This window comes from Protopterus annectens, chromosome 1.part0, assembly GCF_019279795.1.
Source record: "Protopterus annectens isolate FY-2018-M chromosome 1.part0, PAN1.0, whole genome shotgun sequence".
NCBI lineage: Eukaryota > Metazoa > Chordata > Ceratodontiformes > Protopteridae > Protopterus > Protopterus annectens.
Genome location: NC_056725.1, coordinates 821,016,486 through 821,043,092, shown reverse-complemented (window position 1 = coordinate 821,043,092; position 26,607 = coordinate 821,016,486). Strand labels below are relative to the sequence as shown.

The following is a 26,607-nucleotide window of genomic DNA, read 5'->3' as shown; positions in this document are numbered from 1 at the left end:
GACTCTGTGGCCAGCACACTCATGACATCAAAGGCATCCCTGCCACGATGCAGAGAAAGCTCCGGTTTCGAGGAAATCTGAATCTTTCTCCGCATCAAGGGAGACCGCTCCAAGGTTGATGTAGGAGCCGAGCTCACCTGCGCCGAAGCTCCGAGAGGGAGAACGGGGTCGGACAAGGGTCCAATGCCACTCGCACCCTCGCAATCGACAAGTGAGCCCTGGCACCCAGATCCCTCAATGGATGGCACCACAGAGGGGATCGGAGCTGACAGAACCGAAGGAGATAAGAGTTATCAGAGCCGACGGTTCCACTACCCGAACCCCAACAAACTCCGGCTCCGAACTCATTGGAGTCGGAGGAGGAACATCGACAGAAGTGGATGGAGCCGACACCTGTTGAGGAGGGCTGGACAACATCTTGGCAAGTGCCTGTGACTTTAGCAACCTACTGACCACTCTCTCCACATCGTAATCTTGACAGCCTAGAGGATCAAGAGGAGTGAGAGGATCTGTGACTGCGCTTGCTCTGAAGCAAGGGAGACAGAGCCGCCGAATGTACAGATTGCAATGAAGGGGATCTCAGCCTCTTGTGGCTCCGTGAAGGCTCCGAAGTTTCTGATGGAGCTGACGGGGAGATAGTCTTATCGGTGCCAGCTGGAACCGAAGTAGAAGGTAGAGTCTCAACAGAGGACGGCTCCGAACTTGGAGCCGATGGCTTGGTAGATTTAGGGGATTTCACAGGCTGAGAGGTCTTGGCCGGTGAATCCTGGGGCTTTAAAAGACCCCTAAGAATAAGCTTATTCTTACGCTCCTGCAGGACTCTTGGACTAAATGCAAGGCAGATAGAACAAGAGTCCTGCAGGTACACAGTGCTTAAACAATAGACGCAAGAAGTGTGCCCATCTGTCAGAGACATTTTCTGACAGCATGAGTCACATTTCTTGAACCCAGACACTTTGGATTCCTTTGACATCCTGAAAGAAGGAAACAACAAATACCACAACAGATACCAAAGCAAATTACAGTTTTCACAAAAAAAAAAAAAAAACACACTGTACTACAAGACTACAGCTAAAGGATTTTTTTTTTTTAAAGGAAAGACTAACTTAAACGGCTAGCCTATGAAAGAAAGGTAGCAGGAAAGCCTCTAACCTAAATGGCTAACCTGACAAAAAGAGGATGGGGGGGAAGGGCAGGGGAGAACTCTCCAAGTTAAATGAGTTCTACAAGGAAGGGATACTACAATTAAAACAGTAGCTATCACAAAAAACAAGACTAAACGTTAACAATAAAACACTGAAAAAAATATAATTCTAGAGTAAGAAAGTTATACGAAAAAACTTTATACGAGCCTGAGGCAGAAAAATGACACCTCGCAGCTGAAGCGGCAAACGAGATCTGGGTAGCTACCGCTAGGCATCATGGGATAAGGGGTAGCCTCGAGTCAGTAAACAGCTCTCGAGCTATAGAAGATGGCAGAGTCGGAGCAGAGGATCGGCAGACTTTAAAAATTCACTACAGAGTACTGTCAGAAATGTTGGGTTAGCATATGGGTACAACTAAGAAAATTATTATTTTTTTGTAACCAGGATAAAGGATTTGAACTGCCTACATATAGTAAGGCCTTGTTAAGTTTAATTCTGGTGGCTGACAAAAAAGCAATCACTAAAAAATGGAAATCAAAGTCTAACCCAACTGTATTTGAAGTAGTGAATATTGTAACAGATAAATGAACAAGAAAGTAGGATTTTTAGAAAACAGCAAGAGCAAACTACATAGAAAAAAATGGAAATTGTGGGAACAATGTGTGCAAAATATTGCTTTGGAGGAGTGGGTTTTAAGGGAAGGTATGAATGAAACCATTTATGTACCGTTAGACTGATGGTGTGTGTTGTAAATGTGAACCTGTTCAAATATATGTTTGTCTATGTTTTAAGTGATAATTCAATAAAAATGCTGAATGAAACTGTGTGAATGTTTCCAGATGCATACTGAATCGCATCTGTAGTGCAACAGGATAGTTTGGCAGCCGATCCCCTAATGCTCCACTACCAGGTTTCCACAAGGTGTTAGTAAAAGAATGGGTAGCACCAATCCCACAATGGAACAGCTGACTTCACAACCACTCACCCAACCCCCCCCCCTCAGATGATTCATCGGCACCCTGATTTACAATCCAAAAGGGCCATTGTTGGGGATCCATTATTCTGTACCACTGAACTAGCTGCAAGAGAAAAGATTAAATGAATGAGATGACAAAGAAATTAAGTTGCAAGGTTAAAAATGAAGGTTAACAATGGGGAGGGATGTAGCACATGATTTACCAAGTTAAGAGGCAAGTAACAGAAAAAAAGATGACAATACACAGCATGTACAGTACAACTATCCCGAAAATGTTGATGCATAATAAAACCATTGCAATGAAGAGCGAGTAAAACCACCACCGCTTAGTATGTCAAGAGACCAAACCACTACAACTTCCTGTTCAGAAGGAGCCAAGTATCTGAAAATGGTGCTGGAAAGCAGCACAAAACACCACAAGGTTCTTCATACCTACAGAAACCTGAAGATGCTACTGTGATCAACAGGTCAGCATCACTGGGAGTGCCGATTAGGAACCTAGCTGTGAAGCTGGTCTGAGTTACCAAAAAAAATATATAAATAAATAAATAAAGAATAATTGTGTACCTTGTTCCACAGTACGAGTCTGAAACAATATCCAAATGCTTGCGCATTCTTACCTTTAAATTAAAGGCTTACTCACTTTGTGAACCTTTTGGAAAGCTACTTGCAAAACGTAACTATCAGTAACAAGATTTCTGGCATTCACAAATATGTAAAAGATGAACTATTTTTACTGGCTATACAATAGCTTGCTTCTTCATTGTAAATATTCGTTCCACCATTTCATTTTGCTCTCTATATATACACAATCCTAACTCTGTGCATGTCACAAGTCACCTCTTTTGAAAAGCTGAACCCCTGAAATTAAACAAAATTGTACTCACCTGGCGTACTTGTTTGTTGCCAAGGGTACCTGCATATCTCTCAATTAACATAGGTTTGAGAAACGTGGTCCACAGCCGCTGAAGATCCACCAGTGATGTCAGATATTTTACTTCACTGATCTGCAAAGACTTTGGCTTATGAATCAGCTGAAACTTAAAAGACAATTACAGTATTAATCTTGTACAACTTCACTACAGTCAAGCAGTACAGTGACACACAGACTTGAGAGGGTATTTTCCTGTAGTAGCTGTATGTTGATAACACAAATCTTCCATAAGTTTCCCTTTCTGCACATGAAAATGACAGGTCATCTTTGCTTGAGTCAAGACTTCAAAATAAGCAGACTATGTGCAAGAGTCCACAGGCAGCATTACCTACCTATTACTAAAGCACACATGTACAAATAGGACAGAGTAGCAATATATACAAAGGAAGTGTCTTTGCATCAGATTAGCTGTTACTTTGCGTGGGTTGATGGATACTGTAACAAATTACATTTGTGAAAGCTGCCTGTTTCCCATTTCCAAGTGTTCATTCCTGTAACAGAATGACTGAATTATTTGTACTTTGTCCTTAAGTACTGTTTGCTAGTCTCATTAAGGCATACAACCGTAGAACTGGTTGGCCTAAAGTGCCAAGTTTAAGTCAACAGTTTTTGTTAAATACCTTGATAACTCACAATACAGTGAGTTACAATGATACCTGTGCAACTATTATCTACCTAGAATTAGTTCAGTGTTCTGGCTCAAACCAACTGAAAGTACCCACCAGAATGTGAAGGGCAAGGAATGTAGTTTCATATTATGCAATTAAAGAGTAAACGAGTTTGCAGTGCAGGCTATATTAAATGCATTTTAAAAATACTGTTGGTTATTTCCACAAAAAAACTAATTTAAAAATACTGCATAAATAAAAGTTTTCAATTTAGAAGAAATTGTATGACTACTCAGCATCCTGTAGCAAATCAAACAATAATAGATTTAATATAGAGATGAGCAAATTCCGGAGAAACCAGGTGGGTCTTACACTATTAACCTGAAATGTACAAGTGCAAATGTCAATAGGAAGAGTATTCAGCAAATCATGAAATCGGTGGAGGTGCCACTTAAACAAGAGTGAAGACAGGTGGAAACAAGTCCTTGCTAGTGTAAACTCTTGCAGTTCGTCAGATATGGACATAAAATACATGAAAACCAAACCACAAAGCCTAAGTTATGTTATGTTATGTTGTCAAATAATACACTTACAAAACGAAAGTTATGTACTTACCCCACTGATAAATCTGCAATAACAACTCTAGTCTCTGTAAAACAAGTCTAATGCCACAGCTGTTGGGACCCCTTGGCAGATAAAGCTTTCCCAGTCTGCTTTTACCCTCTACTTACTGCATAATGTACCATGGCACCGTATCGCGCTCTCGTTCTTCAGCATGGTAGGTCCATCCTCCAAAACAGGCCAGAATCCCAGGAAAATCCTCCCGAAAGGACATCCCTGTGAGAATATTCCCTGGAAAACAGTGGCCCCAAAGAAAGACACAGTCTGGATATCACACCCAGCTTACTGGGTCCTGCACATGTTCAGAGGGATGATTAAGTAGCTGCTGTACAAATATCATACAAAACTTCACTCCTGAGGAAAACTGTATATGCAGAAATTCCTAAATGGAGTTGTATATGTAGTAAATGGGACTTGCATCCTGTAGAGAGAGGTTTATCATGTTTATTATGAAAAGCTGCATGCAAGAAGACAACCATTCTAAGACTATGACTCTGATAAATAACTATTCTCTGCCCAAGCCTTTTCTTTAAAAAGGTAATTTTCTATGGAAAGTCTCTGTCTTTCATTGTAAAAGATTTTATTTGCCAGTTCATGTCTGCACAATGCAGCAGACATTATCCATGACTAAAATAGTCTGGGAAGTGAATTGAATGGTTTAAATTTGTCTCTATGGCCAATGTAGGCATGAAAGAGGGATAAGCGGTTGCTTCTGAAACCAACCTGTGAAATACCATATACAGAGCTCAACTTCATCGCAAAGTCTACTGGCAGATGCAATCATTAGAAATGAATCTTCCAAAAATGCTTACTCTAGGATTCAAAACATACTACAATATGAGAAACCACTTGTCAATTACTTCTAATCACAACCTCACATCCTTGAAAATCCACCGACACATTTTAATTAACATTTCTGCAAGGGTTTGTCCTCTGCACCCCTCACAATCTCTTTACTTATATATGCCAACACAATAAATCCACAATGATGTACAGAAAGGAGAAGCTCATCATTAAAGGGTACAATGATTTCATAAAAGCAATGGTCCCATGGTTTAAGAAAATACACTCAAATAAAGCACAAAAGCTATGCTCATCCAAAACAGCCCATACTTCTCAACTTATTAACCCAAGAATTTTGGACAAAGCCATAAATAATGGGGGAAAATTTAAATATTACTCTTAAATGTAAAATGCTGGCAGAATAACTGGTTTGGTTTTGTATTAGTGTGCATTTTCTAAAGGATATGAGGTCTCATACACAAGATGTGTCATTATTTAAATACTCCAGTCCTCAAAGATATTCCAGAAAAACACCAATTTTATGAGGAACATGCCAAAAATTGGCTAAAAATATGGACATTTTCCAAAATTCTGGACAGTTGAAAGGTATGAAAGAGCTCCATGAAAGCACACAGTGGTCTCGCACAAAAAGTTATCTGAAATAATAAAAAAAAAAAAACAGCACAAAAACTCAGTTTTGCCCAAAACAGCTGCTCTAATCCACACAGTGATCCTCCTCAAATTGCACATTGGTAAATAGAGTCAAGTTTGACCCTACTTGTTTGAACAAAAATACAACTAATTACGCATCGATCAAATGCAGGGTAGTCTTTCCACGATATGCACTTCAACTGAGCTGAAGCTGAAGATTCAAAAAGGTGCACAAGGTGAATTTATGAACCCCACAGGAGCAGATTAATTGACAAGAGGTCTGAGGAGATGCGTGCCATTTAGAAAGGCCTTACGTACTCAGAATGCCAAACAGAACTTAACTTCACATGAAAAGTAGAAAGTGCCACTAGATGGACGTTATCAAAGGAAAAGCTCAGTCTTGAATCAAAGAATTCAGAGTGATAGTCCAAAACAGAGGAAGCCAGTCTTTTACTAGTGACACACAGTAAGAAACAAGTCCATTTATTACTAGTGACCCACAGCGAGAAACAAGTCTATTTTCGGATGACACCCGAGTTTTTGTCTTCTGAGAAGATGGCATTATCTGAATTGTTTGTTTCAAAAAAATAAATTATGTATTTTCTATAACAGATCTGGAACAGCAGGTCCATCCTCTATAATAGAACTAAGGTCCAACAGGTGCTAGGTCTGCTCAACAGGTAAAACTTTCCAGTCTGCCAAAAACTCTCCCCTATGCCATAATGCACAGTAGTCCATACCTTCTCCAGTTGCATAAGCTTACATAATCTGAGAAAAAAAGGCTCAAAATATACTGCATCACAGGTGGTGAAAGGTGGAAAGGCATTGTACAGAGGCCTGACCTGCTCTTCTGAATCTATCTTTATGCATGCATAACTTTCACAGCAAGTAAGAGGAGGTTCATCTTGTACAGCAGCAAGACAGAGTTCCAAGTTAATTTTCTCTCGATTTAATTTCTACAAGTATTTTGGGTTAAATAACATGACAGGAACAGACCCCATATAATCATGAAATTAGCATTGCTTCAGTCAATGTTAGCCAAGAGTGCTCTTCTCAGCGTTCAGAATGTGCCCAGAATTATCACCTCTTGTAATTCATATGCAATTACATCTACTGGTAGCATTACTAAATACTAGTGCAAATATTTTTTTTTAGACCTATTGCTCCTACTGCTGTTTAACTGTGTGGGCAACTTTCTTCAACACTGCTTTCATTTCTGCCAGCAAACCCTGGTATTTTAGGTGTCTTAAGATGCTAAAATTGCTACACCTAGCGATTACAGTGATTAATGCTACTTCTCGCTTTTTCCATGGACTACTACATCTGGTTTTCTTGCATCTATTTTTTGAATTGTTGGCAATGGGTGATCCCATGTGATATAAACATCTTTCTTTATAATGCTTTCTGGTTCATGTTTCCAATGCTTATTACCTGTTTCTATATTGCAGTGTTTGCACAATCCCCAATGCAACAGTCTTGCCTAATCATTGGGCCTTTCAGTATACAACTCTCAGCCATGACTGTATCGTACCCAGAAACGATAAGAGCTCTCATTTTTTTTTAACAAAATCTGCATGTCTGATTTTCTCACCTTTTCAATGTATTCTGTAAACCAAAATGTAGGCATTCCACTTTATTGTGTTGCCATCATTAGCATATTATATTTTAGTTTCAGTTCATCTCTCTAACAATTCCTGTGTCAAATCTTGGTCAACATGAGATTGTTCCAGAAGATACCTGTACTTGCCACTATATTTCTGGCTTTTCCAAATTTCTTTCCTTCTCATCTGATCCTTTTCCTTATATATTTTTTTCTTCTTCGGTACATTCCATTACCCGATTTCTACCAACTTCTGTTTGATTTCTATTCCCTCTTGATACCTCTTTCAGGGCGAGGAATATATAAACTTTGTATACAGTGATTTTTATATAATTTTGAAAAGAATGAAGCATTTTTCTTGTTTTAATGTTCAACTGAGCAAATGCTTTGTAGGCCAGTCAATCACTTCAAAACTGTGAATTGGAACTGGAAGAGCAAACTGATTTACAGCTTGACTTTATCCTTAGATGCCAAGGCAATTTTCAGTATACGTTTTAGTTTTCTGAAGTATTCCACACTGAGCTTTAGTTTCATTTTTTCTATGTGGGATCCTGGCAATTTTTTTTTGTAATCAATGCCATACTTAAATTCTTCCACAAATATACATTCCCTCCTGCTGAAGTTCCTTTACATCACATTCCTATCCTAAGTTATTTTCTTGGTGCTGCAGCTTTCCTGTTTTGAATGTTGCTTTTGCACATTTACAAACACCAAATGTCACTCTTATATCATCTGAGAGTTGTAATCATTTACAGCTGGCTTTCAACTCTTCATCCGATAAACTATACAATTGTAAGGCATCTACAAAGAGTAGATAAGGAATTTTAAATGAGGCTGTTTTCTGGGAAACAAATTGTAACCATAGCCTAATCTGTTAACTTAACAGGCTAAAGCAAGACAAAACAGCAATGGTGACAGAATTATCCCGGAAAATCCACCTTTGAACTTTATCCCTGGGATAATAATTTTTCCTTTATCATGACTCAACCGCAAAGTGGTCTGCCACCAGTTCATTGTCACTGTAATGTAACTGATCAATGTAGGGTGCATTTTCTACATCTGTAAGCATTCCTTTATCAATTAATGTGGGATGTTGGTAATTTTTTTTATCCATACCATACTTAAATTCTTGCCTGTTTTTTAAATTCTCTATTACGCCTTTATTTAGCAACAAACTATCCTTTGTTCCACATGACTTTCACATGTTGCCCTTTTGTTCTATTGCTATAATGGCCCTAGGTGTGCATGAGTGTGCCTTCTGTGGAAGGTTGGGTGCCGGGCTGGCAACTCAACACCGTAAAACTCCACTGCCAATCAATGTGCGGACAAGGTGATCCGCTGTGGCGACCCCTAACTGGGAAAAGCCAAAAGAAGATGTCTGCATCAATTCCAATACATAGTTTGTATACTGCTGGAAGACAGGTTATTGGTCTATAGTTTTTAAGATGGTTTGCAGGTTCACATTTGAGGAGGAGCATTGTTAACCAGGTTAGTGTCTGTTCAGGATAAGCACATAATTCTTACCAAGGGGCAAATCTTTGTGAACATATGTTAAAGCTTTTAGGCATATGTTACGCGCTTTGGGACTGAGGTTTTCTAGTCAGCAGCTTTTCCTAATTTTGTCTATTTCTTTGGCTGTCACTTCATCCTATTTAATATCCTCTACATTAGAGTTCATTACTGTCTCTCAATTTTTCTATCAATTTGCATCTTGTTATGGTCAATGGGTCTTCATAAACAGTTGTCCAAAACATGCCTACTTCTACTTTTATAGGTGATGTTTCTATTCTTTTATACTTAATCTCCCAATTTTCTAAAAATTATTTTTGGGTCATCAATGCATAGTTTATTTTATACCTTTCTTTTATACTTATCTGCATGCCTTCTAAGGTTTTCTGCCTGTGCTGATATATTTAATTATTTGCAATAGTATTTGAGAGAAGACTAAGGAGCTGCTGAACAAATATCTTCCAAAGCTGCATTTTTAAAATAATGTTGTAAATGAAGCTAGTGCTCCAGCAGAACAGAAGGATGAGGCTTTGATTAATTACTACAACAATGGATGCACTCAGAAAGCTTTGGGCCAACAGAAACTTTCTAGCCAATCTTTATGCTGGAGGAGTAGCAGCAAACCATTGGCTACATTTGTCATTTTCTCCACAAAGAATATCAACTGACACTGCACACCCATACAATGGGGAAGATACTCTTGTCAATGTATTGCAAGAAAAACATTAGAAGATCAATAAAACTGAATATGGTTAGAATTAACAGCTTCTTGTGGCATTAAGGAGGGCTTAGTACAGAGACTGACCCTGTCTCTCTGAAACACTAGATATGGACAGTCAAATGGCAACTGAAAAGGTCTGAAGTTCAGGAATTCTCCTGGAAGAACTGACAGCTACCAGGAAATGTGCCTAAAGGAAGATGAGCAGGAGGGAAGTCGGTAGTAAGGGATACTCAGACAGCTGATAAAAGCAGACAGCAAAAAAGAGCAGTGGATGAGATCTTGTATGAAGGACATGGAAGAAACAGGGAACAGCTTATACATACTAAAGAGATGAAAGCAACCAGAGATATTAAAAAGGAGAATGCTGGAAGCAGAAATGTTACAGATAGGATGGGCAGTGGCATGAGGCAGGAAGCAAAGAAGAGCAGACCCAGCATAGTGTAAGATATGAGGATCTTGATTACTGGAGACTCAATCACAAAGGTGTTTTAAATGTCCATGTAAAGGGAAAAATACAGACCAGATTTTAGTGAGACAAGATTCTGGGCTTTCACAGAATAAAACACGGGAAGAGGTGACCAAAGCGATCTCTAAGGGTGACATGAGCAGACATTTGGTGCATGTAGCCATCGATGATCTAGCAGAATTTATTTATCTTTTGTTGACCAGGTTAGTTCCACTAGGGAATCTGAGAACTTCCCCTCCTCTTCATTGTTGTAAGTGGGAATCACTTTGGAAAATCACATCCTGAAGAATAGTAGCAAGATGGAAAAGAAAACATATGCAGAGAAAGTAAAAGGCAAGAGTGAAGTAGCAGAAAAGATGGCAGAAAAAAAATTAAAAAAAACAAGACGTACATGTAAGGAGTCAAAGTAAAAAAGACAAAGAAATGGACAGGTATGAAAGAGTGGGACAATTTGGGTGTAAAAGCACAAGGTAAGTGTATTCTCAATTAACAAAGACATTTTGTGACATTATATTTGAGATGTTTTCAATGGAAGATTTTCTTGAAGAAAAGGAAAAAAGAAAGACCGAAACCTATGAAATCTTTGTGATAAAAGTATTCAACAAGGAAACAAAAAAGATTCATTTACAATTTCGAGCAGAAGTAGAAAGAGCAACTTTGAAAGGATATTTGAAAGCTTTATGTAAAGAAATACTGGACATTGCAAACATTTATGAGCAAACGGGTTTATGGGCTGGTGGCTGGGATTGTAATATTGTGTTAAAAACAAAGAGAAAAAATATACATATACAAAGCATGATAAATATGGAGAGGAATATGGGTATTGTAAAATACTGGGGATAACCAAAACTTTTTTTGTGTGTGGAAAAGGTCATCTGATGAGTAACTGAGAAAAGAAAATGCTACATTTGTGGGGAAATAGGACATGTGAGAAAATGTGAATTAAAATGTTATAGACTTAACAAAATTGAACATTTATGGATGGATTGCAAAAAATTAAAATGACAGTAAAAGAAAGAAAAAAAAGGAGAAAATGGACAAAGGAAATTTTAAAAGTAGTAGAAATAGAAGAAAAATTAGATGAGAAAATTTAATAGAAAGGACATAGAAGGTTTTGAAATAAGTGACTAAGACGACAAACTGGGAGGTACTAAAAAGGAAAAAATCTATTGGTAAAAGGGTAAAAAACAGAAAGAAAATTTAAAGGGATAAGTGCAAAATAAAAAAGAAAGGAAATGCAAGAAAAAGAATATATATAGCTAAATACTGGGGCTTGGTATAACAGCTAAGGTATTTGACTCACAGACACAAAGTACACGGATTCTCACATTTGAGAAGGAAACTAGGCATAGAATGGCCTATTAAGAAAGTTTAGGAAACCATGGAACCAAGGAAAAGGGAAAATGAAAATTTTAGAGTGCTTTCTGGAAACCACTATCCTAGACAATGATTCATTTTCTATCACCAGCCAAAACAACACACCTCTCGAAAGAGTCTCCACTGTAAAACTATTAGGAGTACTCATTGATGACCAACTAAAGTTTGGGAACCACCTTCAAGTAAACATAAAAAAACACACAAGAAACTTGACCATGCTCTACCGTCACTACCACTTCATGTCTCCTTCCACCAGGATAACTCTTGCTACTTACCTTATCCCTTCCTCTTATATGGTGCCTCCATCCTTACTAATCTACTATCCTCCCTCAAGTCAAAATTTTCCTCCTGCTACAATAAAACTTCTAAATTTGCTACTAGTCACAGATCCTCTACCCATCACTGTATATTCCTACATCAACTGAATTGGCTTGATCTACCCAACTACCTCACCTATACACAACATATCCAAACAAACTCACTTTTAGTCCCTCTCTGCCCATCCCTCAGTTCTACCTTCCAAATGCACCTACCAAATAGAAATCCAAGATCCACCTTCCAAAAACTTGTCCACCCAACAGGACAGTATCTTCTATCCTTCTCTGTAGCACACCATTGAAACTCTCCCACCACACACCAGTACCACTAGTAGTGTCTCTGCTTTCAAAACTACACTCCACTCTAATCTAAACACACAATGGGCATGCTCCTGCTCCCACCCTACATAGCTTTCTCAAGCATAGTTACTCTCAACAAGCGAATACATCTATGAGCCTCCTATTGTCTTAGAACTCCTAACAATAACTGTTGGAACAACCATAGTTTACTTGAATTATAACTGAATTTTTATTACAACTTGTTACTTTGTATTTTACTTGTACTGCATTTGTGATTATTCACACTTAAACTTATTGTATTTATGATTATTCACACTTGTATTTTGTACTTCTCTGGAGCTTTTCTTCCCAGGATTCCATTGAAAACTGGCTCCTCGTGGCCCAATGGACTATCCTGGTAAAAAAAAAAACTGAAATAAATAAAATGTGACTAATATTAAGAATATAGTAGGAACAAAAAGAATTTTGGAGTGGTGCAATACATGTGACGCAGATGTAATTATATTAGAAGACAAGATGTTTAACAAACAAAAAAAATATTACAAACAGAGAAACTATGGAGAGGAAAGACCATCCAGAATTTGGGAAGTCAAAGAATTTCTGGAATAGCCATATTCTGCAGAAATACAGTAAAGATATTAGATGTAACTTTAGCAAAAATGGGAAGATTAATCACTGTAATTATAACATTATATGCTTACAGTAACTGTAAAGAAAGAGAAAGCACATTTCATTAGATTTCGACCATGTAATGATAAATATGACTATTATAACAGCAACATACTGTGATTTAAGAGACAAGCATTAAAAGAAAGGAAATGATATAATAAAAATGTTAGAGGTTATAAGATGTGGAAAGTTAAAACTTTGGGGCAAAAATTCATAGACTTGCAAAAGGAATATACATATATAGAATTGAAACAGATTATTTTATAGCATCAGATAGTTTAGTTATAGTTGAAGGGGATGTGTAGCTGAAACAGGATCTGATCATCTTGCAACATGGCTAGAAATAATACAAAACAAGGAATACATAAAAATAGGCAAATTAATAAAAAGGATAAATAAGAATGTAAGGAATGAAGTAGACACGCGATCAGTAATACAGTTACGGAAAGATCATACTGCTATGAGAAATATTTTATAAAAATTGGTCTGAATGATGGATATTTAAGGAAAAATAATTTTTTACAGCGGCAATATAATGCGAGAAAAGCAGTAAAATATAAAAAACGTAACGATGGACTGGAAGACTTGGCACATAATGACAGAAAATACTTTGACAAAGAAATATAATTATATGAAATAAAGAAAAAATACAAGAACTTATGAGCAAAGATATTTTTTGCAAGGATAAAGAGAAGTATGGAGTTACTTAAGCAGATTAGTAAGTAAAGATGGCAGTGTAATGAGAAAAATAAAAAAATGTAAAAGAAATAGAACGAACTCAGGAAAAGCTTATGAAGAGTGTAGTACAATATACAGAAGAAATATCTAAAGAAAAAAGGTAGTGAAAACAACACAAAGAAAAAGTTAACAGAAAAAGAAAATAAAGAGTTGGAAAGGAATTTTAAATGAGCTAGATAAAGTATTAGGACAAGTAAATATAGATTTGGCTGCAAATCCAGATGGAATAGGGTATGAAATGTATAAATGTTTAAGGGACCGGCAACATTTTTTAAAAGATTTTGAATAAATGGTTAAATGAAGGTTTTGTGTTTAAAGAATTATGTAGTGGAATACTTAAATACATATAGAAGATAGAATAGAATTAAAAACTGGAAACCAATAGTACTGAATAATAATAAGATCTTTATGAAAATACAGAAGTGATTTGAAACTAAAATAGAAAATGTTATGAAAGATAGCATACATATAGTATAAAGGGAAGGGATGTCAAGAGCTACTGATGGAGAAACTGTGGATGACAATGAACAGAGAAGAAGAAACAAAAATCATGATAGAGCCTAAGGCAGTTGATACAACTGGACACGAAATCTTATGGTAATAATGAAAGAAAATAAGTGAGAAAATCAGGAAATTGTATACATCAGTGTATAGCAATAATTAAGTAAAAATACTTGCAAATAGCTGCTTAAGCCAAGAGGTAAATAAATTACAAAATGAAGGAGGCAGGGTATAACACACCTGAAGGGTTAAGAATTTCAGTTCTGTTAACATATGCAGATGACATTATAATTGCAAAAAAACTAAATTTGGATAAAAGAAGTAATATAATAACTTGTACCAATGATTGTCTAGAGATGAGAGGGATGGTTTTAGAGAAAAGTAAAGGTTTAGGTAATATAGTACAGATTGGGGATGTATATTTTTCAATGAATTACATTTCTGTGTTAGGCATAACATTTGGGAATAAAAATGCAAGTAGAATTCAATTGGAAAAATAGGAGAAATAAAGCAAACCTGTCTTTTCTGAAGAGCATATAAATTATAATTCAGAAAAAAGGCTGCTTTGATAAATTCAGTACTGATGGGGAAAATAGCACACTCAGCAAGTATATTCATGTTGCCAACAGTATTTGAAAAGGAATTATTTCAGATAATTTCTTCATTTACATGTATTTGATACTAAAACCTGTAAAAAGAGAATGTTTGTATGTAAAGGAGTAGGAGGTTTAGGGTTTAAACCCAGTGGTATACATTGCTTCATTAAACTTGTACAAAGTGTTAAAGTGGATAAAAGAAAAAAGAGGAGAGATTAGTAGAAAAACTGTATAACATAGGTATGATGACATTTGTGGTATAGTGAAAAAGAGTGAAAGAGAAAACAAGTGCATAAATGAAGAATTAAAATGTTACCAAGAAAGGATACAGAAAGACTGAAAAGTATGGTATAAAAATGTAATAACACTTTACTATGTAAAACCATGGGAAAGCCTAACAGATGAAACAATTAAAGCTCTAAAACTAAGAACCAAATGGTGTAATCAGAAAGGAGAATGTCAATTTTTTTTGTGGAGACTAATAAGAGATAAATTGCCAGTAAAAGGAAATATACCACATAAAAAGAAAACCGAAAGAAAATGTTTGCATTTGCAAGAAGAAATTATGAAATGTATTTTTGAAATGTAAGAGTAAAAAATTTACAGTAAAAGCTACATAAAGAAGATTTTTTAAAGATATAAAAAGTGGATAAAATAAGCATTGATATGATTAAATGTGGATATTATAAAACAGAAATAAAGAATATGATAAAAGGAAAGAAAAAAATATTGTCTGTTATATGAAATGAAAAATGAAATCGTTTCATGGTAAATGGATTTTAGCAACAATATTAAGTAAAATCAGAGGGTGGGTCATAAAAAAAGAAGGAGTGGAGGTGTAATCGGTATGAATATTTAGCATGATTGTAAAGGAAATTATGAACATGGGTAAACAGATTTGTATATTTACATACTGTAAAAAATGTAAATATTTGTATATAGGTAAATATTTGTAAAATATGTAAATGTCTGTAAATATGTAAATATTTTGTAAATAAGAGTTAATTTTGTTTAGAGATATAGGATCCCCTACTCTTTTCAGCAGCTGTTTTGGGATATTTTACATACAATTGAGCTACCACCAACTCAAGCAAATGGGATCTTGGTTTTAAAATCTCAAAGGATGACACACGCAGGAGTGCAGCACCCCCATTATGTTTCACCACAGAGTCAGCAATCCATCCAGCTGGTGTGGGAATGGAACCCACAGCCTTCTGCACCATAGGCGAGTGTGTTATCGGTTTCACCACTAACACTACAAGATGCTACAAGATGTGACAGCTGAAGCAGCAGCAAATGAGGCCAAGAAGCAGACAGCGAAATAACAGCCAGGAGGACTGGAAGCAGCATTCTGTAAAGTATGAACTGTACCATCAGCCAGCTTACAGGAAAAAAGAGGATTAGAGAAGTAAAGACAGGCTGTGTTAATTGTTCAATGGGTAAACACTTAGAATGGCTAGGAAGATGGAGATAGACCTGGAAGGAAGGCCATATCTATACAGACAGGCTCTATCCTGGACTACCACCAACATCAGTGCCTAGTGATTCAACTCAGCAGTCATATTTAAACTAAGTTGGAAGGGATTAAAGAATGGAGACAAAAGCTGAAAAGCAGGATAAGTGTTTTGAGCAGTAAAACACTCAGAAAACAGCAGAGCAGGAAACAAGAGGGGGGAAAAAAAGGATGAGTTGGGACATGGTTGGGTAGTCTTCCCTGCAATGTAAGAAGTGTGGTAAGAAGGTGGGACAACTGCAAGCAGTGATACAGAACAAGAGGGTAGTCAATGGAACTTAGGAACACAGCAACAATACTTGGCAAATGATCACAAGGACAATAAGATGCCTAGCCATATAGCCCTTTAAACTCTCTCCCTCCAGTAAGTCTTTATTTGCAGGTGTAGATTTAGGTGCCTAGTGCAGGTTTTTGTAAAGCTACTGATTCCAAGGGCAACTGTACTAATCAGAATAGTTGAAAGAATTAAGGAACTTGATTTTCTTGGCAAGGTAACTTTCGGGTCTTTCTAGTTGAGGGATAGGATTCAGTTTATAAATACCAAACAGGCACTGTATTCAGTGAGGAGTATAATAAAGGAAAAGTACAGTGGCAGGATAACCTTAATGGATCTTGGAGATACTCCCTTAGAAATTAGCTGCGAGACAGAGGGAATTTCACAACTGTGGTGGAAACAAGATGATCGAATGAAAGAAAGTACAGTTGTGCATCTACCATAAATGTAGACGTTAGAGTGTATTCACTGTTGCAGTCATTACACTTCGCTTATCCTGCTGGCAGGCTACCCGCAGTCGGCCAGAATTCCAAAGTCTAGGTCTGGCATCGGTTGCTGTCGCCTCTTCCCTGACGTCAGTGCACCAGGAGCATCAAAGATGCAGCCTACGCCATTTTCTTCAGTTTTTCTTGCCCCAGATGTCAGGTGCCCCCAAATAGGTAGGCTAAAAAAATATGCCAAGAAGCACGCATGTACTAAAATAAACATTTCCTTAATCTACAAGCAAATACACACAAGAGTCCCAGCAAGAAAAGGGGGGGTGGGTGGGTATAACCTGGACTGCAACAGTGAATACACTCTAACATCTACATTTATGGTAGGTACACAACTGTACTATGTTCATCGTGTTTCACTGTTGCAGTCATTACACTTCGGTTGAATCCCAAAGCTGAGGTTGGGTGGCTGGGCCTAAATAGGATTAGGAGAGGCTACAAAGGCCCTGCAGAACTGCAGTGGCAAAGCCTGCTCTGGATTTAGAGTAGAGAGGTAATTGTCAGTGTTTGGTGAAAGTGTGCACTAAACTCCAGGTTGCAGCCTCTAGAATGTCTTTGGTTGGTACTCCTCGGAGGAAAGCTGCTGAAGTGGCTGCTGCTCTGGTTGAATGTGGCCTAATGCCCTTAGGCACTGATTTGCCATGTTGTGAATAGCAGAAACGAATGCAGTGTCCTATCCATTTTGAAACAGTCTGCTTTGAGATGGGCTTTCCTTGTGATCCTGCAGCATAAGCTACAAACAGTTACTAGTTTTTTCTGAAAGCTTTTGTTTTGTCCAAATAGAAGCGTAGCTGTCTGTGTATGTCCAAAGCGTGCAGAAGTCTCTCCCCTTTATTCTGAGGATTTGGATAAAATGTTGGCAAATGAATGGTTTGGTTAAGAGCCACACTGTATACTACCTTTGGCATAAATGTTGGGTTTGTTCTTAGAGAAACCCTGTCCTGATGAAAAATGATGAAAGGTTCCACTGCCATTAATGCCTGTAACTCTGGAGACTCTTCTTGCTGAAGTTATTGCTAGGAGCAGAGCAGTTTTCCATGATAAGAATTTTATATCAGCTATATTGGCTGGCTCAAAAGGAGGCAGTGTGAGCTTTTCTAAAACAAAATTGAGGTCCCATGTAGGTATTGGTGCTCTCCTTGGGGGTCTTATGTTTTTTGCCCCTCTGAGGTATTGTCTTAGTAGTGGATGAGAGAAAATAGGAGGTTCCATATTGTAATGAGCTGAAATGGTAGAGGCATGGATCTTAATTGATGAGAAGTTTAGGCCTTTGTCCAGCATCTCAGTAAAGCATTGCAAAATCTGAGGTATATTTGGAACAAGTGGTTCGAGTCCTTGTGCCCGGTTCCAAGCACAGAATCTCTTCCATTTTTCTGCATAAGACTTCCTAGTGCTGGGCCTCCTGGCTTCTAAAATGACACCCATAACAGCTTTAGAGAGAGGTGTGGTCCGAGTGGCTATATTATCTGCCATGCAGCCAGATTTAAGGTTCTGAGTTGACTGTGCAGAATCTGATTATTTTGTTGAGTCAGATGAGGAGGAATTTGAGGTAAAAGCCAGGCTGGGCCTTGAGACAAGCTCTTTAGGATTGGGTACCAGTGCTGGTGTGGCCAGTCTGGGGCAATCAGAATCATTTTTGGCTTCTCTTGTCTGACTTTTAGGAGCACCTTGGGAAGGAGAGGCAGTGGAGGAAAGGCATAAAACTGTCAGTGTTTTCCAGCTGAAGGATAGAGCATCCACTTTCCATGCTTTAGAGTGATAAGTTCTTGTGCAGAATCTCTGTATTTAGCAGTTGTGAGGGGAGGCAAAAAGATCTACGTCTGGGTGTCAGCATTTCCTTGTCATCATGCTGAAGACCTGTGGATTTAGTTTCCATTCGTGAGGATCCATGAGATTTCTGCTTAGTTCGTCTGCCAGAATATTTTTCTTTCCTGGCAGGAATTGTGCCTGCAGATGTACTTGATAGGTCAGTGCCGTGTTCCACAAAGTCATGGCTTGCCTGCAGAGGGGGTAGGAATGTGTGCCCCCTTGCTTATGTACCACATAATTGTGGTATTGTCCGTCTTTAATAGTTGTCCTGGATGTAGTAGATCCTTGAAGGCTGTCAGAGCATGCTGTACAGCTAGCATCTCTTTTGGATTGATGTGAAGATGCATTTGTTCCTTGGGACATGTGCCCTGAATACATTTTCCTGTCATGTGTGCCCCCCAGGCATAATCCGATGCATCTGTTGTTACTGTCTGCCTGGCTGTGGTAAGGTGAAAGGTTGTCCCTTGTTGTGGTGACAGGCCAGTGCCCACCATCGAAACTCCTATTGTAGGCAGGGAATAAGAGTTATTATTGATTCCAGTCTGTGGAAATGTTAAGTCCAAACACTTTTTAGATACCATTGTAGTTTCCTCATATGCAGTCTTGCATATGGAATTAGTAGAAAGCAGGATGCCATGAAGCCCAGAGCCTGCAGTATTTTTCTTGCAGGGAGCTGGGTCTTTGTTGCCATCATTTGAAAGTAATGAATCGGTTGCGTTTGCTTGTCTGACATGAGATAAGCCATCTGGGCAGTTGTATTTAAGCTTGCACCCAGAAATATTATCGCTTGAGAGGGCACTAGTTTTGACTTTTTTTTTTTGTTTACTGTGTACCCTAGGCAAATTAGTAATCTTTTTAGAAACGCCAGATGTTTTAGTAGAATGTCCTTGCTCTCTGCTTGAATAAGGCAGTCATCCAAGTAGGGATATATTTGAATTCCTTTTTGTCTGCAGAAAGCAATTACTGGTGCCAGGCATTTTGTGAAGACCCTGGGCGCAGTAGATAAGCCAAAGGGCAGTGCAGAGAATTGGTAATGCATTAAGCCAGCTATGAATCTGAGATATCTTCTGCAAGATTGTCTGACTGGGATATGCAGGCATGCCTCCTTGAGGTCCAAAGTAGCTAGCCAAGCCTCCTTGCCCAGCATGGGTAGAAGTTGCTGCAGTGTTAACATTTTGAATTTCGGAATATCCAGGAAAGTATTTAGGATTGACAGGTCCAGTATTGGTCTCCAGGCTTTGTCCTTTCTGGGTACCAGTAAAAGTCTTGAGTAAAAACCTTGTCCCTGTTCTTGCTGTGGTACTCTTTGAATAGCTCTTAAGTCCATGAGAGCAAAAATTTGTTTTTGTGCCTCTGCCCATTGGTTTTGTGGCAGGTCTGGCATACCTTTTGATTTTGGAAGGGTGTGAAAGTAGAACCTGTAACCCTGAGAAACAATATTCAGTACCCATTTGTCCTGGGTGATCATGTGCCAATTTTGAGAGAAAAGTGCTAGCTTTCCCCCCTAAGGGTGCTGCCAAAAGGTAAGTGCTTGGGACTGTTTCCTAGAAGGTTGTGATTTGTCTTCTCCTCTATGGGCTGAAGCACCCCATTGTTTAGGCCTGTATAAGCCTTGGGGCTGAGATCTGCCTCTTGGGCGTCTGTATCTGCCTCTGTGGCCTGTCTGATACCAGAAAGGACCAATTTTTAGAAGGCCAGTTTCTGCTAAATCTAGGTGGCTGAACCTGTAAGAATTCCTTTACTGTCTGCATTGACTTTGCTTTATCCTCCATTTTCTTTAACACCTCTTCTGCCTTAACACCAAACAAAGTATCATGCTGTAGTGGAGCATCCAATAATTTTACTTTAACATGATCAGGTAAACTTTGTTCTTTTAACCAAGCATGCCTTCGAAGGACAGAGCCTGTAACTGCGGCTCTGCAAGAAGCCTGTAATGAATCAAAACCACACTGCAGAGTTTGCTTTCCCACTTGTTCAGCTGCATGCAATAAATCCTGCATTTCCATATTATCAGGACATTCTGAGTTTGTAAGCATTTTCTGTTTTAACAAAGACATTAGGTATTGTTGATATTTAAGCATGTGAAACTGGCAGTTTAAAGCCCTTACAGCTAATGTTCCAGAACTGTAAACTTTTTTTCCCCATCTATCCAGAGCTCTGGAATCCCTATCAGAGGGGACAAGGTTTTTTGCAGTGGAAGACTTAACCCCTTGGGACCCTGAGAATTTGTTTCTGGGTCAGCAGCTGGGTTTCTATAAAGAAATTTATAAGAGTCTGGGACCCAGTAGTACCTGTTTGGCTTGACTGGTGCAGGGGGGGGGGGGGTAAAGAATCATGAGACAAACTGGATTCAGAGAAAACATCAACAATATCAAGCACAGGGGGGGATAGCCAGGGGCCTGTGCTGAGGAAATAAAAGAAGGGCTTTGAGCCTTTTCTTGGATTCTGAATAATCCTGGCTCTCCCAATGGAAATGCTCCCTCATGGTGTGCAAGGTTTACCCAAAAGAGTAATCCTCAGGCGGAGAGGCTGAAGGTACAGATTCTTCTGCATCAGAGTCCTCATAGGGAGGGAGAGAATATCCCTGATCTGAAGAGGAATCAGAGGAAATAGAAACCTGGTCAGAGGAGTCAGTCAGTGTCTTGCCTAGGCCTTTTGTCAGGAGGGGGATGGGAACCCCTGATCAAAGTAATTAGGTCCTCAGCCATTTTAAGCATCTGTTTCTGTGGCATGGATGACTGTCCAAGAGAATGCTGTACTTGTCTTTAATGGTATTTTTGACTTTGCCTTGGCTGCTGTAGTGGACTTAATAGTAAGCTGTGAAGGTCTGAAAACACCCTCAGAAGCCGATGCCTGCACAGCGGATCCAGACCCATCTGAGGGAATAGTTTCTGCAGGCCCAATACCTTGAGTTTCCAGAGGCCTAGGTGTCTCCACGTGGGAGCCAGATGCGGCCTGTGGCTCTGAGTTAGCGGGTGTCAGGGACTGCGAAAGCGCCTCACTGTGAACCGGCAACTGGCCTAGAAGAGGCTTTGTTGTCAGTTTTGGACCTCGGATGCCTGTCCTTTTCTTTGTCTTTGCGTTTATGAATTCCAGTCATTGGTTGTTCCTACGGCATAATGTAGTTAAATCTTCGGCCAGATGCTTAATAGTGCATTGATTGAATCTAGCACAAAAATGACAACTAGCAATGTCGTGGTCAAGGCCTGGGCAAGGAATACAGTAAGAGTGAAAATCCTTATGAGGTATTTGCTTCCCACAAGAAATACAATTGTTAACTTTTACTGACATCGGTCTGGAGCAAGAAAAAGTTTCCCCAACGGGGTACTTGGGTTCTGAAATTCAATTTCGAAAATCTCATGAGTTGGCCGACCAGCACTTGCAAATTGCTTTTGCTTCAGGCACTGCGCGGCAAGAAAGACTGAAGAAAATGGCGTCGGCTGCATCTTTTATACCCCTGGTGCACTGACGTCAGGGAAGAGGCGACAGCAACCGACGCCGGACCTAGACTTTGGAATTCTGGCTAACTGCGGGTAGCCTGCCAGCAGGATAAGACAAGTGTAATGACTGCAACAGTGAAACATGATGAACATCTGTCCACAGAGGTACCCATTCTCCTATAACTGTGTCTGTCTGAAGAGGGGTACCATTTATAATAAAGTGGGAACAGCTTCTAGGCCAAATGCTACTAAGCTGCACTATTTTGCATTTAACTTGAGACCATTTATAGTACACAGATACCTGCATATTACAATCCTTGCTGGTGCTGTTTAGTTATCAGTCGATGAGCAGAAAACTGTCTTAAGCTTGCAGTCATCAGCAAACATGGTCAGCCTCACTTCTAGGCTAGCAGAGTAGATGTCTGCAAAATAAATGCAAATAGGAGAAGGTCTAGTCCTGATTCTTGCTCTTCTCCACTAGTTACAATTTTATGTTTAGAGAGGATACAAGCAAAATTTATCACTTGAGATCTACTGGATAGCCAATTTGCAATCTGGTGGAAAACAAAGGGGTTTACATTAAGTTTATCTATTTTTTAATACCAGCATGGGGATAGTATCAAAAGCCTTAACCAGATTGAAGTTAGCAGTGTGCATTGAGTTAACCCCATCTATAGCCTCTGTAACCTTTTCAAACAGGTTTACTAGGCTGAGGAGTTAAGACATGCCATTCACAAAAAACATAAGTGGCATTGACTAGGAGGGGAACATATAAATGCCGATATATAGACTGAAGGGTGAAGTTAGGCTACACGCCTTGGCAGTAGAGGTATAGGAAGATAGGAGGGTAATGAATTATCACAAGGCGACATCCATGACACACAAGTGAAGAGGATGAAAAAAGAGACGAGAGAATAAAGGAGTGGGTAAGAAGAGGAGAGTAATATGAGAGAGGTAAATTTGCCAGGAGAAGAGTGGGAGATTCCAAGATCCCTGACAGAGAAAGAGAGAAAGAGGGAGATAGAAGAAGCATGCACACAGCTAACTGAGGTCTCTTTTTTAAACATCTTTATTGAATTATCATTTGTGACATAGGCAAACGTACTTTTATATAAAAGTAATCAATTTAGGTTAACAACTTCAAATTTACAAACATAAATAATGTGTGTGATGTGTAACAGGTCATATAATTAAAGTGACATTACATAAATTGTTAAATTCCAGCCAGTTAAATTCCTTCTCTTAAACCTCATTCCTCTTCAAAAACATTTTTCTGCAAGGACTGTTCCTATAAATAACCTAGAAAAAAAATGGGATTTACTCTTAGCCTTTCCTGAAGATCCCATTTCCTGTTCTTTTATCTGTGTTACAATATTCACTGCTTCAAGTATGGCTGGTTTAGATTTTGATTACCATTTTCTAGTAATTTTTTTTTTGGTATCCATCAGAATTAAACTTAGAAAGGACTTACTATGTCTAGGCAATGAAGGTCCTGTATCCTACCTCACAAAAATCACGTCCTTAGTTACACTCATTTGCTCATCCAGTATTCCTAACAGAGAACTCTGTAAAGGAATTTTTAAAGTCTGCCAACTCATTTCACTCAAAGAACATATGCTACCAGGTACCAACTCCTTGCCCAGTACACCTCCAAAATTTGCCATGTAGCTGTGGAGAAATTCTTTGGAGTCTGCTTAGGGTATAAAAGTATCTATGCAAACACGTGCTAGCAAAAGCCTAAACTTATAGATTTTGTTGCATACTTGGGAGCCATAAATATGTCCCTTCCACTGTTTCTTTGCGAAATGCACATCTAAACTCTCTTTCCAGACATGTTCAGACTGATTTCTATAGTTATCTTGCAACACTATATGCCCTACTAAATATCCCCATTTTAACAGCAGCGTCTATTTTACTTTAAATTAAAAACTCAACCAGTGTAGGCCTTTCATTTAGGATTCCCCTATCCCTTTCTTTGTCAATACTTCGGTATCAATCCCTGACAGGGAGGGCAAATCACTAGCCTGCAATCAAAACGTCATCTTGCCTTCTTCCCATTCTATTACCTTTCCTTTTCTAATCATTTGTTTCCAGTACATTGTTTCCTTGCCAGCTTCCTCCAATAAATTCCAGCTCCCTCTTGCCTATTCTCTGTACCCCTAACTGCAGTCAGCCCTGTTGGCATAATATCCTCTCTCCATTCCTGTGTCATCATCATCCCTTTCCACTTCAAATTAGAGCTTTCTACATGTGTTATGTATAAGAACCTTAACATGTGCAGATCTAAAATATCCCCTCAAGTCAGGTAATCCTAAACATCCTTGAAATATTGTGAAGATCAACTTTTCACACTTGACTCTTGCCCTCTTCCCCTCCCAAATAAAATATTTCAACTCTTAGTTACTATCCACAATTTCTCCTCTGACTGATACATTTTATTCACAGGTATCACTTTTTAAGGGCATAAAAACAAACAGTTTTACTGCTTGTATCTTCCTAGCCATAGCCAAGAGCTTCTAGTGTCTTTTTTTTATATTTTAGTTTCTTCCCACATATCCTTACCTGTCATAACTGATCCCTTTGAAATCCATTCTCCTAAATACTTCATGTTAACATGTCCCCATAAATATGGGTATTGAAGAACTAATTGTAGGTACATAGTTTATGGCTACAGCCTTAGTTTTATATTCCTACATATCCTAAACTGTCTTGGAATGCTCCACAGCATTGAGATGTTCCTTTCCGATGCCATCAGTTAGAAAATAATAATATCTGCAAATTAAGCCAACTCTTCTTGAACATCATAGCAATTATATCCTTGAGTTACAATGTCCCTTATTTTCTTTGCAAACAGTTCTAAATATAACCCAAATAACAAAGGGGAAAGAGTATACCCTTCCTGGTTCCTCTGTTCAGAGGCAACTTATCTGAGAGGCGCACTCACAAATTGATTTTTGCCTCTGATCCCCTCATATAGTCTAATTAACCTTATTATTTTATTGGGAAATGCAAATGCTTCCATTGCCCTACTGAAAAAATCTCAGCTTACTTTGTTCAACGTTTCATCTGCAATGAAGACCCACAAATAACAGTATTTTATTACATTCTGCTTCCATCTGGATCATCATGGTTCTATTGATGCTGTTTAATGTTTGACTCCCCTCCACAGAACCAAAATGATCCATATCTATCAATTTTGGCATCATCTTTGCTATTCTTTTAGTCAGGTGGTTGGTGTGAGAGCAAGATGCAGAGGACAGGAAGAAATGGAAACAAATGATCCGCTGTGGCGACCCATAACAGGAACAGCTGAAAGAAGATGATGAGACAAACTTTATAATCATGGTTTAAACTTGAAATGGGCCTATATGAAAGCTGGATCAGATGGGTCTTGACCATATTTGGGTATTACAGCCACCATACATTTTTTCCAGAATGCTGCCGGACCTTTCAAAATACTGTTAAATAAAACCTTTAAGATCTTTATCACTTTCTTCCTTCCCAGCTTTCAAATTTCCACCGGAATACCATCTATCCCTGGTGACTTGCCTGTAGGTTGATTACACATCACCACTTTCATCTCATCTCTTCCCTGTAAGAAGTTGAACCTCATTTATCTCTAACCTTGGCATATTTAAGTCTACCATAAATATTTCCATTTGTGCTGGTTCTTGATTTCCACACTAGGTTTTAAGGGAGGAAGGTTTTAAGAGAGGAAGATGAAGGAGTTTTGGAAATGACCCCTTTTGGCCAATAAAACTACAGTTTCAAGTCAGTAACCACTCCCACGGGGGCAGGGAAGCAGCTCAATGTTTTTCACTGCCACTGATCAACAGAGAGACTTTCCTCTAGCCCAAGCAAAAATGGCCTCACAGAAACTTACAAAACAGTTCAAGAACAGCAAGCCTGTAACTTGAACTTTTTTAAATCTCAGAAAAGTGGGAAAAAAGATTTTTTTTTTTGTTTTTTCAGAGATAGCAGAGGTTCACAAGTAATATCAAGTTATAACAGTGCAGTAAATGACCCCACACAAGAGTGCTAGGTCAAAGACAGAAAATATGCAAGTTTTGAGAAAAAAACAATTTTAAAATTAAGTGCAAACAGGAAATTCAGTAAACAGCTTTTGGTTGCTATAACTACTCTGCTATAAACAAATTTTTATAATATTTCCAAAATACCTCTGTATGACCTCTAGCTATCTGATCCCTATATCATTGTACCAAAAAGGTTTTGTGCTCTATAGTTATAATAAAAAAACTGTAGCTTAATTATTCTAAACTCATGCACATCATCCAGAAACTCCCTTTTCACTTAAGCATTCTGCCACAGTAACTCTTCTTGTCTTGTGAGTTTCCCCTTATTTTAACACTTCAACCTTTCTCATTCCCTCTAACTAATTATTACTTCTTAACCAGATTTCTTTTATTTCTACCCTATCTTTTAACCACCACTTTCATTTTATCCCGCTCACTAGCTATAACTTAAGGAGTACTTTCTATCTTCCCTAATAACTCCTAGATCATTTTCACAATCCAGTCCTTAAATTCCTCTTTTTGTAACACTAA

At 38.4% G+C, this 26,607-nt stretch overlaps 1 protein-coding gene across 1 annotated transcript in view; it reads right to left on the bottom strand.

The window, feature by feature from the left end:
• The window catches only part of LOC122795429 (glutaminyl-peptide cyclotransferase-like protein), a 498,301-nt gene that overhangs the window by 426,535 nt on the left and 45,159 nt on the right, over positions 1 to 26,607 (bottom strand). Inside the window, exon 2 of the mRNA XM_044063688.1 lies at positions 3,009 to 3,161. Within this exon, the coding sequence (XP_043919623.1) occupies positions 3,009 to 3,161 (153 nt within the window). The remainder of the gene's footprint in view (positions 1 to 3,008; positions 3,162 to 26,607) is intronic.